This window comes from Ixodes scapularis, unplaced genomic scaffold, assembly GCF_016920785.2.
Source record: "Ixodes scapularis isolate PalLabHiFi unplaced genomic scaffold, ASM1692078v2 PGA_scaffold3__209_contigs__length_174095766, whole genome shotgun sequence".
Lineage (NCBI taxonomy): Eukaryota > Metazoa > Arthropoda > Arachnida > Ixodida > Ixodidae > Ixodes > Ixodes scapularis.
In genome coordinates this window covers 114,593,149-114,608,958 of record NW_024609868.1, presented here as the reverse complement: position 1 = coordinate 114,608,958, position 15,810 = coordinate 114,593,149, and the positions used below count along the sequence as shown (strand labels likewise).

The 15,810-nt window shown below is 51.0% G+C and overlaps 1 protein-coding gene and 16 non-coding genes across 17 annotated transcripts; all 17 read right to left on the bottom strand.

Moving 5' to 3' along the window:
- Positions 1–593: 593 nt before the first annotated feature.
- Trnae-cuc lies at positions 594–665 on the bottom strand. Its single transcript has one exon. It is a non-coding gene; the product is annotated as a tRNA-Glu (tRNA).
- Positions 666–816: 151 nt separating this feature from the next.
- On the bottom strand, positions 817–888 carry Trnae-cuc. Its single transcript has one exon. It is a non-coding gene; the product is annotated as a tRNA-Glu (tRNA).
- Positions 889–1,039: 151 nt separating this feature from the next.
- Positions 1,040–1,111, bottom strand: Trnae-cuc. The gene has a single exon. It is a non-coding gene; the product is annotated as a tRNA-Glu (tRNA).
- Positions 1,112–1,262: 151 nt separating this feature from the next.
- On the bottom strand, positions 1,263–1,334 carry Trnae-cuc. Its single transcript has one exon. It is a non-coding gene; the product is annotated as a tRNA-Glu (tRNA).
- A 152-nt stretch (positions 1,335–1,486) lies between these two features.
- Trnae-cuc lies at positions 1,487–1,558 on the bottom strand. The gene has a single exon. It is a non-coding gene; the product is annotated as a tRNA-Glu (tRNA).
- A 151-nt stretch (positions 1,559–1,709) lies between these two features.
- Trnae-cuc lies at positions 1,710–1,781 on the bottom strand. Its single transcript has one exon. It is a non-coding gene; the product is annotated as a tRNA-Glu (tRNA).
- Positions 1,782–1,932: 151 nt separating this feature from the next.
- On the bottom strand, positions 1,933–2,004 carry Trnae-cuc. Its single transcript has one exon. It is a non-coding gene; the product is annotated as a tRNA-Glu (tRNA).
- A 151-nt stretch (positions 2,005–2,155) lies between these two features.
- Positions 2,156–2,227, bottom strand: Trnae-cuc. The gene has a single exon. It is a non-coding gene; the product is annotated as a tRNA-Glu (tRNA).
- A 151-nt stretch (positions 2,228–2,378) lies between these two features.
- On the bottom strand, positions 2,379–2,450 carry Trnae-cuc. The gene has a single exon. It is a non-coding gene; the product is annotated as a tRNA-Glu (tRNA).
- A 151-nt stretch (positions 2,451–2,601) lies between these two features.
- Positions 2,602–2,673, bottom strand: Trnae-cuc. Its single transcript has one exon. It is a non-coding gene; the product is annotated as a tRNA-Glu (tRNA).
- Positions 2,674–2,824: 151 nt separating this feature from the next.
- Trnae-cuc lies at positions 2,825–2,896 on the bottom strand. The gene has a single exon. It is a non-coding gene; the product is annotated as a tRNA-Glu (tRNA).
- Positions 2,897–6,456: 3,560 nt separating this feature from the next.
- On the bottom strand, positions 6,457–7,416 carry LOC115314424. Its single transcript, XM_029973482.4, has one exon. It carries the CDS (start codon positions 7,414–7,416, stop codon positions 6,457–6,459), a length of 960 nt encoding a protein of 319 aa, XP_029829342.2.
- Positions 7,417–7,860: 444 nt separating this feature from the next.
- Trnae-cuc lies at positions 7,861–7,932 on the bottom strand. The gene has a single exon. It is a non-coding gene; the product is annotated as a tRNA-Glu (tRNA).
- Positions 7,933–8,083: 151 nt separating this feature from the next.
- Trnae-cuc lies at positions 8,084–8,155 on the bottom strand. The gene has a single exon. It is a non-coding gene; the product is annotated as a tRNA-Glu (tRNA).
- Positions 8,156–8,306: 151 nt separating this feature from the next.
- Positions 8,307–8,378, bottom strand: Trnae-cuc. The gene has a single exon. It is a non-coding gene; the product is annotated as a tRNA-Glu (tRNA).
- A 5,182-nt stretch (positions 8,379–13,560) lies between these two features.
- Positions 13,561–13,632, bottom strand: Trnae-cuc. The gene has a single exon. It is a non-coding gene; the product is annotated as a tRNA-Glu (tRNA).
- Positions 13,633–13,783: 151 nt separating this feature from the next.
- On the bottom strand, positions 13,784–13,855 carry Trnae-cuc. The gene has a single exon. It is a non-coding gene; the product is annotated as a tRNA-Glu (tRNA).
- Between the last annotated feature and the right edge of the window lie 1,955 nt (positions 13,856–15,810).

The following is a 15,810-nucleotide window of genomic DNA, read 5'->3' as shown; positions in this document are numbered from 1 at the left end:
TCGAACGCCACCCAATGTAACTTAACCCGCACTTCTTGCCTTGTCGGATTCACGACGAGGCACGCCTTCTCCTTGACAAGGAACTGCCCGGCGTCGAGCAGCTTCTTCTTCGCTTCGTCCGACCGCATATCGAGGAGCCAGACATGCGACATCTGGTATGCCCCGATTCCGGTCACCTCCCCGATCACGCCGATGTCTTTCAGCGGCTTCCGAAAATCTTCAAGCCTGTAGGGTCTTCCGGAGATGTCGCAGTGCAGAATAACTGCACGCTTCATCGCCTCGCCGGCTGGCAATGGAGGAAGGACGACACGATAGTCGTTTGAACCAGAAGATGCCGAGTCACCGCGACCCTCGACGGCCGCTATCGCTGCTCGCACGGAGCCCATTCTGCGTCCGCTCCTATCGGCAGCCAGAAACAGAATGACGACTAGACCACGCCGGAACGGAGAGCGCTGAAAAGTATGTGCTTTTTATCTGGCAATACTCCGTCTGCGACGGGATGCAAAAAAGGAGAAAGGTTTCACCGCGATTTGAACTCGGATCGCTCGATTTAAAGTCCAGAGTGCTAACCAATACACCATGAGACCCAATCCTTCCGACGCCGGGAATCGAACCCGGGCCTCCTGGGTGAGAGCCAGGTATCCTAGCCACTAGACCACGCCGGAATGGAGAGCGCTGAAAAGTATGTGCTTTTTATCTGGCAATACTCCGTCTGCGACGGGATGCAAAAAAGGAGAAAGGTTTCACCGCGATTTGAACTCGGATCGCTCGATTTAAAGTCCAGAGTGCTAACCAATACACCATGAGACCCAATCCTTCCGACGCCGGGAATCGAACCCGGGCCTCCTGGGTGAGAGCCAGGTATCCTAGCCACTAGACCACGCCGGAACGGAGAGCGCTGAAAAGTATGTGATTTTTATCTGGCAATACTCCGTCTGCGACGGGATGCAAAAAAGGAGAAAGGTTTCACCGCGATTTGAACTCGGATCGCTCGATTTAAAGTCCAGAGTGCTAACCAATACACCATGAGACCCAATCCTTCCGACGCCGGGAATCGAACCCGGGCCTCCTGGGTGAGAGCCAGGTATCCTAGCCACTAGACCACGCCGGAACGGAGAGCGCTGAAAAGTATGTGCTTTTTATCTGGCAATACTCCGTCTGCGACGGGATGCAAAAAAGGAGAAAGGTTTCACCGCGATTTGAACTCGGATCGCTCGATTTAAAGTCCAGAGTGCTAACCAATACACCATGAGACCCAATCCTTCCGACGCCGGGAATCGAACCCGGGCCTCCTGGGTGAGAGCCAGGTATCCTAGCCACTAGACCACGCCGGAATGGAGAGCGCTGAAAAGTATGTGCTTTTTATCTGGCAATACTCCGTCTGCGACGGGATGCAAAAAAGGAGAAAGGTTTCACCGCGATTTGAACTCGGATCGCTTGATTCAAAGTCCAGAGTGCTTAACCAATACACCATGAGACCCAATCCTTCCGACGCCGGGAATCGAACCCGGGCCTCCTGGGTGAGAGCCAGGTATCCTAGCCACTAGACCACGCCGGAACGGAGAGCGCTGAAAAGTATGTGCTTTTTATCTGGCAATACTCCGTCTGCGACGGGATGCAAAAAAGGAGAGAGGTTTCACCGCGATTTGAACTCGGATCGCTCGATTTAAAGTCCAGAGTGCTAACCAATACACCATGAGACCCAATCCTTCCGACGCCGGGAATCGAACCCGGGCCTCCTGGGTGAGAGCCAGGTATCCTAGCCACTAGACCACGCCGGAACGGAGAGCGCTGAAAAGTATGTGCTTTTTATCTGGCAATACTCCGTCTGCGACGGGATGCAAAAAAGGAGAAAGGTTTCACCGCGATTTGAACTCGGATCGCTCGATTTAAAGTCCAGAGTGCTAACCACGACACCATGAGACCCAATCCTTCCGACGCCGGGAATCGAACCCGGGCCTCCTGGGTGAGAGCCAGGTATCCTAGCCACTAGACCACGCCGGAACGGAGAGCGCTGAAAAGTATGTGCTTTTTATCTGGCAATACTCCGTCTGCGACGGGATGCAAAAAAGGAGAGAGGTTTCACCGCGATTTGAACTCGGATCGCTCGATTTAAAGTCCAGAGTGCTAACCAATACACCATTAGACCCAATCCTTCCGACGCCGGGAATCGAACCCGGGCCTCCTGGGTGAGAGCCAGGTATCCTAGCCACTAGACCACGCCGGAACGGAGAGCGCTGAAAAGTATGTGCTTTTTATCTGGCAATACTCCGTCTGCGACGGGATGCAAAAAAGGAGAAAGGTTTCACCGCGATTTGAACTCGGATCGCTCGATTTAAAGTCCAGAGTGCTAACCACGACACCATGAGACCCAATCCTTCCGACGCCGGGAATCGAACCCGGGCCTCCTGGGTGAGAGCCAGGTATCCTAGCCACTAGACCACGCCGGAACGGAGAGCGCTGAAAAGTATGTGCTTTTTATCTGGCAATACTCCGTCTGCGACGGGATGCAAAAAAGGAGAAAGGTTTCACCGCGATTTGAACTCGGATCGCTCGATTTAAAGTCCACAGTGCTAACCACGACACCATGAGACCCAATCCTTCCGAAGCCGGGAATCGAACCCGGGCCTCCTGGGTGAGAGCCAGGTATCCTAGCCACTAGACCACGCCGGAACGGAGAGCGCTGAAAAGTATGTGCTTTTTATCTGGCAATACTCCGTCTGCGACGGGATGCAAAAAAGGAGAAAGGTTTCACCGCGATTTGAACTCGGATCGCTCGATTTAAAGTCCAGAGTGCTAACCATTACACCATGAGTCCCAATCCTTCCGACGCCGGGAATCGAACCCGGGCCTCCTGGGTGAGAGCCAGGTATCCTAGCCACTAGACCACGCCGGATTTTTTTATTTCTTTATTGCAGGAGGAATGCAAAAACGGTCATGTCACTTTAAAAAAATACTCTGCAAGACTTATTGCAGGGTACATTAAAATCCTCGCATTTCGAGGAGCGGTTTACAAATTTCTAGCCACTCGGGTTTCGTTTTACGGTTTGAAAAAAGCACTTTCCACTTGCGTAACAAGGCTGAAAAAATAATGATGCACTTCTTTCACACTAGGGTCGGCATGACGGACCGCCATGCGCGACCTCCAAATACTGCACAAACCCAACAACATAATCATATCAAAGGGTATGCCATCATCGTTACTCACATTCAAGAAACGTATAACTGATTGGCTAATGCACAGTTGTTTCTTCAACGTGCACTGGAGCACATCCCAAAAAAATACCGCATCCCAGCAAAAAATGAAAACGTGCTCGATGGTCTCAGGTTTCTTACATAAAATACAGTCTACCGACCACGGAACATCAATACCCTTTCCTTCAAGCCACACCTTAACGGGCAGTGTATTGGAATGCAGTTTAAAAAAGAACGTTTTAACGGAAGGGGGAACGCACATATTCTTCACTCGCTTGAGCACATCTTGGCCCCCGCTACAGACTACAGTTCTATACAACGGGTTTGGAAACAAACTTATCAATAAATCGCGTGTAAGTGTTTTCTTGCTAACAGCAGACAAATATTCAAAAGAAAAACGAGCAGACAAAAATAACACTGCGTCTACCACCTCCTTTTGATATCCCACTAATCTCTTAAGTTCGCCGCCATGGGACGAAACGAGAAAAGATGGTAAATGAGGAGACAATTTGGTTTGTATAAATGTACGTATGAAAGGATGCTCTTGGTCTCGTAGAAAAAAGAATCGGGACACAATCTGTTTGCAAAACAAATGCGAGAGACCGAGACCACCGTGACGAATCCGATGGAAAAGATTGTCTCTCCTCATCGGCTCCCACTTTGAATTCCAGATAAACGTGGCAAAAACATGGTGAAATTTCTGCACATTCAAGCGAGCACAATGAATGGCCTGCATCACGTACCATAATTTTGCAATGAGAAAATTATTACATACTGTCGCTCTGGCAAATATGGACAGCTCACGCTGCTTCCAACGGGAAGCGCGTCTGTCCAGGTCGGCGGCGACTCCCGACCAATAGGATTTGCTTTGCCTGTAACATTTTAGTGGCACACCGAGGTAAGTGCACGGCACACGGTCCCAACACACCCCTTCAAACACCGAAGGGGTTGTGGCCCACTCTCCGTCCCAAAACCCACGGCACTTGCTCAAATTTAAGGCTGCCCCTGTAGCCTTACAGAAGTCTCTTGCCAACTTCACAGCCGCGCTAATACTTGGCTTATCGCTACAAAAAACCGCGACATCATCTGCATAGCTCATGACTTTTATCTCCTCATTTTCCATCCGGAATCCGTGACATTGATTACTGTTCTGAACACTTAAACAAAAAAGTTCCAAATAGAGGTTAAACAATAACGGCGACAAGGGACATCCTTGTCTTACGGATGTTCGCACACGTATCGGTTCAGTCAACTCCCTGTTCACAATGAGCCTAGTGGTACACTCTTGGTACGCCATTTTAACCCCGTCCAAAATACGCTCGCCCACATTCACGTGCTTTAAAACATCAAAAAGGACATCGTGCTTAACACGATCGAAAGCCTTATCTAGGTCCAGTTGAAGCATGGCAACTTGGCCCATGCCTTCGTCACATGCCTCCAAAACAGTTCGGGCAACGTGCACATTCGTCAAAATAGGTCGACCCTGTATTCCACAGGTCTGATGATCTCCAATGAGCTGGCAGGCAACACTCTGGAACCTCCTCGCTAGGATTTTAGCAAAAATCTTGTAATCTACATTACACAGAGTTATCGGGCGGAAACCAGTTACTTGACGTAGTTTCGCAACGTCATCACTTTTGGGAATTAACACAGTGTATGTACGTGAAAAAGACGGCGGCAGTACTTTCCTTTCGTATGCTTTACAAATCACTTCTAAAAAAAGCGGAGCGATTACGCTTTTGTATTTCTTATAAAATTCGGCGCATAGCCCGTCCGGTCCTGGCGTTTTCGAGCTCGGCAAATCGTCTATTGCTTTCTCGACCTCTTGAAGAGTGATCGGCTCTGTGAGGTTTTCCTTCTCCTCTTCCGTTAGTTGCGGCAGGGACTCTAGAAGTTTTCCACACATAGGGTCCTGCCTTCCTTTAACTTGGGTTTCAAAAACTTGCCTATAGTGTGCGACAAACGCCTGCTCAATACTACCGGGGCTCGTGTTAATCACTCCGTTGTACTCGATTTCGCCAATTTCGTTGCGAAGCGCGAACCTTTTCTCATCCGCCAAAGACCGTTTAGTAGGCTGTTCTCCCATCAAGTACTTCTCTGATCGAGCCCGAACAATGGCTCCGCGGTAACGCTCTTGATGAAAATGCGCCAGGCGTTGCTTAACCGTTTCCAAATCTTTAAGAGCTGTGCCGGGTCGCTCACACTCAGCTCTTGACAGAGCTTGCAAATCTTCGATTAAGCCACGTTCGTCGCAACGTGCCTCGTACGCTAAAATCGACGACCTTTCGATAGCGAGCATCTTTACTTCCTGTTTGATGAGCTCCCATGTCTCGAATACATCGTCCCTTGCGGTTTTAAAAAACGTTTTGAAGACGTTATCTACCGCTGCAAGAAAACTTTCATCATCAAGCAGTTTTGTGTTAAGCTTCCACAGCTTCCAGTTACACTTGGCCTTCGGCGGCGCTTTTTCGCCGATCGTTGTCGAAATCATGCAATGATCCGAAAAAAACACTGGTGTGACGCGATACTTTCTTAGCATTGCTGCCGCGGAGGCCGATACGTATACTCTATCTAGGCGCGCATGAGACGACGCTTGGAAATGGGTGAAACGAATCTCGCTCTTTTCATTCGTCACCGTTCCGGCGTCAACCAAGTCAAAGTCTTCAACCAGTTCGCTTGAAACTTGCGCACTCTTGTCGCTGCTCCGCCTCAGGGGCGTCCTGTCTGCTGCCCTTACAACGCAGTTAAAATCGCCCAACAACACAATCGTTTTATCACAATCTAGAAAACGGCGTAAGCCAATAAAAAAGGAAACACGGTCTTTAACCGTACTAGGCGCATACACACAAACAATTCGCCACTGAAAAGACGCCAAGGAAAAATCACACATGATGAACCGCCCTTCCGTGTCGGTGGTTACAGCTAACTCCGACAAGGGCAGGGACTTTTTAAGAAAAAGAAAACATCCGGCAGAAAAACCAAACGCGTGGGTGACACAAACTTCGTACGACTGCAGAAAAGGCCTAAGCGCACTAGCAACCTGTTCCTCCTCAGCCATTTTAGTCTCTTGCACCGCTAAGAAATCGGGTTTCTCTTTAAGCAGCAAACGCTGCAATTGGTATTGTTTTTTCCTGGCGCTCAAACCTCGAACATTTAGCGATGCGACCGTTATTGCTGGTTGGAACGTACAAATCATGTGTCTTGCTGTAGCACTTGCCTTGGCATTCGGACGTCAGTCTTTGTAACCAGGCGTCAGCCGCCTTACTTGCTGTTGAGTCGCCTCCGGTCATCTGGGGTTAAGGTGGGCGTGGGCTGGAAACGCCCCTTCTTTGTCCTCTCCATCCAAGGGTTGGGCCTGGGTGTCATGCCCGGCGTCGATGGAGGGTTCTCGTCGAGGCCACGCTTGATGGACTCGGTGGTTTCGTCCATAGTGTCGTGACCTTCGGAAGGCGCCTTCTCGAAAGTCGGGGGGGAGGCCTCGCGCGGGGCTGCGGTCTTCTCCATTGGCGTCGCCGTGGGAGGGGGTGCCGCGCTGCCTGGTTCAGGAAAGCCACCAGCCACCTCCTTCTTGTCCTTTACAGGCGAGATTTCAGTCGAGCCGTCCGCTCCAACAGGATGGCTGCAGGGCTCACCAGACGGTGAAGCTTCGTCTTGTTGTCCCTGAGCGGAACGCTCAGCCTCGTCGACATCCATGGTTAGGGGCGAAAGGTCTTCCGCCGCCGCTCCACCAGTTACTCGGGCGTAGGTCTTTACGCACTCCTCCTTCTCGTGGCCGAAACGTGAGCACACCGAGCACTTAGGCACGCGGCAGTCGCGCCTGATGTGCCCGGCACGCTTACAGCGCAGGCAGACCGGCGCCCTCCCCGGGATTACGATAAGGACGTTCGCCCCCTGAAGCCGCAGCTGATGAGGCATTCCGTCGGGCGTGACGCCGCTCTTCAGCGTCATGCGTGCCACCCGGGTAGTCGACTCGATGCCCTCGAATCCCTCGACGCGCCACTTCTCACGTGCGACTTCTATAACCTTGCCGTAGGGTTCCAAAAACTTGCTCACCGCGTCGTCCGTCACATGATACGGGACCCAATGGAGACGTAGACGGACTTCCGTGCTGCTGGGGTCGATGACGACACACCTCAGGTCCTTCACCTTCAACTCTTTGCAGTCGATGAGCCGCTTCTTGGCTTCCGGCGTTCGCAGCGTGGCTAACCAGACATGGTTCATCTGGAAAGCACCGAGCGCCACAATCTCGGACAGGACGGCGCACCGCTTCAGTTCTTGCCGGAAATCTTCGATACGATAGGGGCGGCCTCTCAGATCGCAGTGCAAAAGTACTGAATTTAAAATCGTTGCACCCATTGGGATGGGAGGCAACACCACCTTGTAGTCCTCGGCAGACGATGACGCAGCAAAAGTACCGCGGCCAACTGGGGCCGTTGTCGCAGCTCCGTTAGAGCCAGCCATCCTGCGACCGTTCTCGGCGAGTGCCAGAAGCAGAATCCCTAGACCACGCCGGAACGGAGAGCGCTGAAAAGTATGTGCTTTTTATCTGGCAATACTCCGTCTGCGACGGGATGCAAAAAAGGAGAAAGGTTTCACCGCGATTTGAACTCGGATCGCTCGATTTAAAGTCCAGAGTGCTAAACACGACACCATGAGACCCAATCCTTCAGACGCCGGGAATCGAACCCGGGCCTCCTGGGTGAGAGCCAGGTATCCTAGCCACTAGACCACGCCGGAACGGAGAGCGCTGAAAAGTATGTGCTTTTTATCTGGCAATACTCCGTCTGCGACGGGATGCAAAAAAGGAGAAAGGTTTCACCGCGATTTGAACTCGGATCGCTCGATTTAAAGTCCAGAGTGCTAACCACGACACCATGAGTCCCAATCCTTCCGACGCCGGGAATCGAAACCGGGCCTCCTGGGTGAGAGCCAGGTATCCTAGCCACTAGACCACGCCGGAACGAAGAGCGCTGAAAAGTATGTGCTTTTTATCTGGCAATACTCCGTCTGTGACGGGATGCAAAAAAGGAGAAAGGTTTCACCGCGATTTGAACTCAGATCGCTCGATTTAAAGTCCAGAGTGCTAACCACGACACCATGAGACCCAATCCTTCCGACGCCGGGAATCGAACCCGGGCCTCCTGGGTGAGAGCCAGGTATCCTAGCCACTAGACCACGCCGGAACGGAGAGCGCTGAAAAGTATGTGCTTTTTATCTGGCAATACTCCGTCTGCGACGGGATGCAAAAAAGGAGAAAGGTTTCACCGCGATTTGAACTCGGATCGCTCGATTTAAAGTCCAGAGTGCTAACCACGACACCATGAGTCCCAATCCTTCCGACGCCGGGAATCGAACCCGGGCCTCCTGGGTGAGAGCCAGGTATCCTAGCCACTAGACCACGCCTTTTTTTTTTTTTTCTTTATTGCCTGGTTTAAACAGAGCATGAAACACCAACACATACACTCAGAGCATTGCTAAAATCGCCGGCCACTCCTTGGCTGGCGCGGGTGGATTAAAAAGGTTTTAAAGCAACCAGCTCGTCCAAAACAGGGAGCCATTCAGGCTGCTCCCTCTGCGCTTTGTACATCGCCCTTATATGCACAACACTCTCCACGAAGTACTCTCGGACTGGACGCGCATCCACGTCCGCGTGACGCACAGCCATCCGCGTTCGCCAAATACTATGGAGGCTCAAAACCATGAACATATCATAGGGCACGCTGCCGCTCTTGTCGACCGGAAGGAAACGAATGCCGCGGGGTGAAACAGGAAGATCCTTTTTTAAAGTGCGCTGAAGGATGTCCCAATGGAATATGGCATCCTAGCAGTCGAGGAATATATGTTCTACGGTTTCAGGTTTACGGCATAACAGGCAATTGGTCGTCCAGGGAACAAAAAGACCGCTTTCCTGAAGCCAGGTTTTAACGGGTAGCGTGCCGCTATGTAGCTGGAAAAAAAAACTCTTTGCGGACGGTCGAATCGGCATTCTTTTGACCCTTTTCAGCACATCGCTACCAATGTCCGCACAGTACAATGAACGGTACAGAGGAACAGGCAAAACCTTGTCCACCAGGTCTTTGTACAAACGCTTTCGCGGCACCAAACTCAAATATTCTAATGAAAAGCGCACCTTCAGAAATCTAAAAGCCAAAACTACTTCACGCAGAAAACCTTGGATCCTCCCGCATTTCACATTGTCAGAAGACACAACAAATTCAGGCAATGCACTACTCAACCTTACTTGCACAACATTGCGTAGAAATGGATTTCTCAGGTCACGCAAAAAAATAAATCTAGATACCACCTGCCGTAAGAACAAATGAACCAGGCCGAGACCGCCACTTTTAACTGAACGAAACAGGTTTGTACGACTGGTGCGTTCCCACACCGAACCCCAAACAAAGACCGCAAACACTCTATGGATTTTCTGAACACCGGCTCTCGACATGCACAACACCTGCAGCACATACCATATTTTAGCCACAATAAACAAGTTACAGACCGTTGCGCGAGCAAACATCGAAAAACCGTGTCCCCCCCACTTAAGTGTCTTCGTTCGAGCCTGTTCCGCTTCGTCTCTCCAATACTGTCTTGTGTCTTGGTAATGCTCGAGTGGCACCCCGAGATACTTAACAGGTCCACGAACCCACTGAACATTCTCAAAGACTGCTGGCTTGCTTTCCCAGCTACCGTGCCAAAATCCCAGGCACTTGCTCCAGTTAATGGTGCTTCCCGACAGCTTACAAAAACAAGCAGCTTCTTTGACAACCTCACGTATACTATCGGTGTCATCACAAAAAACGGCGATGTCATCCGCGTAAGAGAGAACCTTGACCTCACATGAGGTCAAGCGAAAGCCGCGTATTTTCTCGTTCTGAATAAGCTTTAAACAAAACGGCTCTAGGTACATTGCGAACAACAAGGGTGACAACGGACACCCTTGCCTGACCGAGGACCGGACTTTAAAACTTTCGGTTACATTTTTGTTAACAATGACACTAGTAGAACACTCCGCGTAAGCCATTTTAACACCTTCTAAAAGCACTGAACCAACATTGGCATGTTCTAAGATGCCAAAAAGAACCTCATGCGAGACACGGTCAAAAGCCTTTTCTAAGTCCAGCTGTAGCATAGCAACGCGGCCTTCAAGTGCGTCGCAACATTCTAGAATGCTTCTGGCCACGTGAATGTTGGTGGCTATCGTTCTTCCCTTGATGCCACATGTTTGATGGGGGCCTACAATTATTGTTATTACAGCTTGCAGTCTCCTGGCCAAAACTTTCATAACAATTTTATAATCAACGTTAGTCAGGCTAATCGGTCGATAAGCCCCTACCGATAATAGTTTTGAAGGTTCATCAGTTTTGGGTATCAGGACAATATGCGACCGTCGAAAAGACGGGGGCATTTGCTTTACCGCGTAAGCTTCCGTGACTACACGGTGCAGAGCCTCGGCCACCTCAACTTTAAACGCCTTGTAGAAGGCCGCGCCTAGGCCATCAGGCCCAGGGGACTTTCCTGGGCTTAGCTCATCGATAGCTCTTTCTATCTCACGGGTGGAAATCGGTGCCTCGAGACTAGTTTTCACTTCGTCATCCAACGTGGGCATCAGCGGAAGAAACACGCTTTGGAACCCTTCCTTGATATGTCTTCTCTTCCCCAGGAGATCACGATAATGCTCAACAAAGGCACGTTCTATTATTTTCTTGTCATCGGTCACTGTATTTTTGTACTCTATTTCCTTTATCTCATTTTGTCGGGCGTATCTTTTTTCATCAGCAAGGGAGCGCCTGGTTGGTATTTCGCCCGCCCACAATCTTTCGGTGCGAGCTCTTATGACCGCGCCACGGTAACGTTCTGCGTCGATAAGCTCAAGTTGGCTTTTGACTTGTCTGATTTCCTTAGTCATCTTTCCTGGTTGCGTGCTTTCGGCGCTTAGCAGGAAATCTAATTGGCACTGGAGTTCCCTTTCATTTTGTGTTTCGCGATGTCGCAGAAAAGTTGCTCGCTCAATCGCGCTAATTTTAATTTTCTCTTTAAATTCCTCCCACGTAGCATGAAAGCTGCTAGCTTCAGCTGTAAGCATTTTTTTTAAACTTTCATTAACACCCCTTACAAACGTTTCGTCTTGCAGGAGCTTGACATTAAATTTCCACAGGTCCCAGTTAAAGCGCGACTTCGTGACTTTCGCACCCAATGTGACCATGACCATGCAGTGGTCGCTAAAAGAAATGTTTTTAACTTCGTAATTTTCAATCAACGGAACGAGACCCGCCGATAAGTATACTCTGTCCAGCCTCGCGTGGCTTTCACCTTGAAAGTGCGTGAACTGAGGGAAATTAACGTTAGATAAAACATTCGCGGCGTCTTCCAGATTGAACTCTTGTACAACCGTGTTCAAAAAAAGCGCACTCTGATCGCGAACCGGCGAGTTTTGCACCCTGTCCTGTGGGGCACAAACACAATTAAAATCACCCATTAAAATTACGAACCTTTCACAGTTAACGTAACGGGCAACGCGCTCAAAATACATGCGGCGGTCATTTTCTTGGTTAGGAGCGTACACGCATACTATCCGCCATTGGAACCCGGAAAAAGTAAAATCACAAACAATTAACCGACCAGTTTCGCAGACAATTAAGTTTCTTCTACTATACCCAAAGAATTCCTAAGAAATAAAGCACAGCCTCCCGAAGTGCCAACGGAGTGGCACACGCATACATTGTAACGCGACCTGAAAGGTTGCACCATGCGACCCGTTTGCTCTTCGCTTTCAACCTTCGTTTCTTGGACAGCGAGGATGTCTAGATCGTTCTCTAGGCACAGGCGGCTTAGCTGATATTGCCGCCTCCTCGCTGCCAGGCCTCTAACGTTTAGCGTGGCCACGCGAAGGGCTGTTTTAAGTCTTACTGCCATCTAGGAGCTAGGGCACACTCATCGCACGGTGCGTACCTTCGGTTTGCCGAGCCCTCGCGACTACGAAGACGGTGTTGCTGGCGGTCTCCGGTCCGGCGGGATGATGGGCTTCGGCTTGAAGCTCGATCGACGTACCGGGGCCGTCTTTAAAGGCGGCTCGTCCGAGATGACCGCGCTGGAAGCACTTCCCCCGTCGTCGTTCGGTTCATGTGCCCTCTTGGCGACAGCACCGCTGGCGCTTGCTTCCCCGACGTCCATGGTCTCGGGCCCTTTGCTGGTTGCCGCCACGGGAGTTGAGGCCGTGTCTCGGTTAGCGCCTTCGTCAACGGGTTCGTTTGCCGGAGCATTTGGCGACGACGGCTCGCTGCAGCGTTGTGGCCCGGCGCCTTTCGCAGAGGCTTCGGAAGGAGGGGGCGTTGCATCGGCAAGCAGCTCGTTACCTCCCCCCTCTGCGGCTGCCTCAGCATCGACCTCGTCCATGATGTGATCAGCCGTCGGGTCGCTTCCCACGGGCCCTGCTACGCTCGCGTAGGACCGGACACACTGGCTCTCGTCGTGGCCGAAGCGTCTACAGAGCGTACAGCGCGGCACCCGGCACTCTCGTCGAATATGACCCGTGCTCCGGCACCGAAGGCAGAGAGGCGCCCGGCCAGGAACCACGACGAGCGCCAGGTCCCCCGCGACGCGTAGCTGGTGGGGGAGGTCCTCCACCGTGACGCCTACCTTGAGCCTGAGGGAGACCGAGCGCGTCGTCGACTCCATATCAGCACAGCCAGGCACACGCCACTTGTCCCGGGTGACCTCCGTCACCTTTCCGTACGGGGCCAGGGCTGCCCGCACTTCGTCATCCTTGACGTTGTGCAGCACCCAGTGAAGTTTCAGCCGTGTGTCCTGATTGGTAGGGTCGACGACGACGCATCGGCTTTCCTTGACGGTGAAGTCAGCGGCGTTCAGCATCCTCTTCTTCCCCTCGGCGCTCTTAAAGGTGACGGCCCACACGTGGTTCATTTGGTACGCCCCCAGGGCCGTCACCTCGGGGAGCAGTGCCAAACGAGCCAGGGCGTCTCGGAAGTGTTCCATGCGGTAGGGCCTGGCTTTTACGTCGCCATGAAGAAAAACTGTATTCAGAACGGCAGAACCTGTCGGCAGAGTCGGCAAAATTACTTGATAATCGTTCGACACAGTCATCCTGTCACCGCGGCCCGCGTGGGCCGCTGATACCGCTCCTGCGGAGCTCAACATTCCGCGTCCGCACGGTTCGGCTGCCGGAAGTGGAATCGCCACTAGACCACGCCGGAACGGAGAGCGCTGAAAAGTATGTGCTTTTTATCTGGCAATACTCCGTCTGCGACGGGATGCAAAAAAGGAGAAATGTTTCACCGCGATTTGAACTCGGATCGCTCGATTTAAAGTCCAGAGTGCTAACCACGACACCATGAGACCCAATCCTTCCGACGCCGGGAATCGAACCCGGGCCTCCTGGGTGAGAGCCAGGTATCCTAGCCACTAGACCACGCCGGAACGGAGAGCACTGAAAAGTATGTGCTTTTTATCTGGCAATACTCCGTCTGCGACGGGATGCAAAAAAGGAGAAAGGTTTCACCGCGATTTGAACTCGGATCGCTCGATTTAAAGTCCAGAGTGCTAACCAATACACCATGAGACCCAATCCTTCCGATGCCGGGAATCGAACCCGGGCCTCCTGGGTGAGAGCCAGGTATCCTAGCCACTAGACCACGCCGGAACGGAGAGCGCTGAAAAGTATGTGCTTTTTATCTGGCAATACTCCGTCTGCGACGGGATGCGAAAAAGGAGAAAGGTTTCACCGCGATTTGAACTCGGATCGCTCGATTTAAAGTCCAGAGTGCTAACCACGACACCATGAGACCCAATCCTTCCGACGCCGGGAATCGAACCCGGGCCTCCTGGGTGAGAGCCAGGTATCCTAGCCACTAGACCACGCTTTTTTTTTTTTTTTCTTTATTGCCTGGAACAGGACAGTGACATTCACCATCACCCCGTACTTAAAACAACAGGGATAAAAACGAGGACATCAGTCAGCTCGGCTGGTGTCAGAAATGTTAAAAGTCCTTTAGGGTAGCTAGCCCCTCAAGAGCAGGCAACCAATCTGGTCGTAGTTCCTGCGCCTTGTACACTTCAATCAGAAAACAGATATTTTCAACAAAATACTTGCGAACAGGGCGTACATCAACATCTGCGTGGCGTACAGCCATACGGCACCGCCATATACTGTGCAGGCCCAGGAGCATTATCATGTCATACGGCACATCGTCCGCTCTTTCTGTGGGTAAAAACCTAATTCCCTGAGGCGTTATTGGGAGGTCCTTTTTGAGAGTCCTCTGAAGGACGTCCCAAAAGTAAACCGCGTCCCAACAGTCGATGAAGACGTGTTCAATAGTTTCTCGCTTTTTACACAAAAAACAGTTATCGGACCACGGGACCGGTATACCTTTCTCAGATAACCAAGCTTTAACGGGGAGTGTTTCACTGTGTAACTTAAAGAAAAACGTCTTGGTATAGGCAGGGACCAGCATTCTTTTAACGCGCTTTAAAACATCTGGCCCTGGGCCTGCACTGTACAACAAACGATACAAAGGCATGGGGAAAAGCGCATCCATCAGGTCTCTCGACAACCGTTTACGCGACACACCGGACAAATACTGTAATGAAAAACGTGCTGTTAAAAACCGATACGCACCAACAACCTCTTTCAAGTATCCGCGTAAACCAGGGCAGATGTCTACATTCGTCGCCACCACAAAATCTGGCAGGGCCCTGCACAGCCGCGTCTGAATAACTGTACGCAAAAAAGGGTCTTGCTGGTCTCTAAGAAACATAAACCTGCTAACCAGTTGTCTTATAAACAGGTGTGAAAGACCTATACCACCAGCTTTGACCCTACGAAAAAGATTTGTGCGGCTGGTTCGTTCCCAGGCCGAGCTCCAGATGAAAACGGCGAAAACACGATGGATCCGCTGAATGTTAATACGCGAACAATACAAAACCTGCAACACATACCAGACTTTTGCAGCCAGAAACAAATTGCAAACAGTTGCCCGCGCAAAAACGGATAAACCTTTTCCCCCCCATTTCTCGGCCTTTGCACGCAGAACTTCGGTCTCATCCCTCCAGTACTGATCATTGACGCGGTACTGATCCAAGGGTACTCCAAGGTAACGCGCCGGCGTGTCGGACCAGACAATACGGTCAAAAATAGCGGGTGCTGAGGGCCAGTCACCGTGCCAAAAACCAACACACTTCTGCCAGTTGACTGCACTGCACGTCTGTTCACAAAATAGTTCTGTTAACTGTACAGCCTTGCTCACACTTTCGTGGTCAACACAAAAAATCGCTACATCGTCCGCGTAGGACAAAGGACGGACCTCAGTTTCCTGTAGTCTAAACCCACGTATCTGACTGTTATGAATGATGCTCAAACAAAAAGGCTCCAGAAAGACACAAAAAAGTAGCGGTGAAAGCGGACATCCCTGCCGCACAGAAGAAAGTAGGGGAATGCGCTCACTAACAAATTTATTTACTACGAGACTGGTGGCGCAGTTCTTATACGCCATACGGATGCCGTTGTATAAGAGAGACCCTACATTAACGTGTTCTAAAATCGAAAAAAGAATCTCGTGCGACACATGGTCAAACGCTTTTTCTAAATCCACTTGTAGC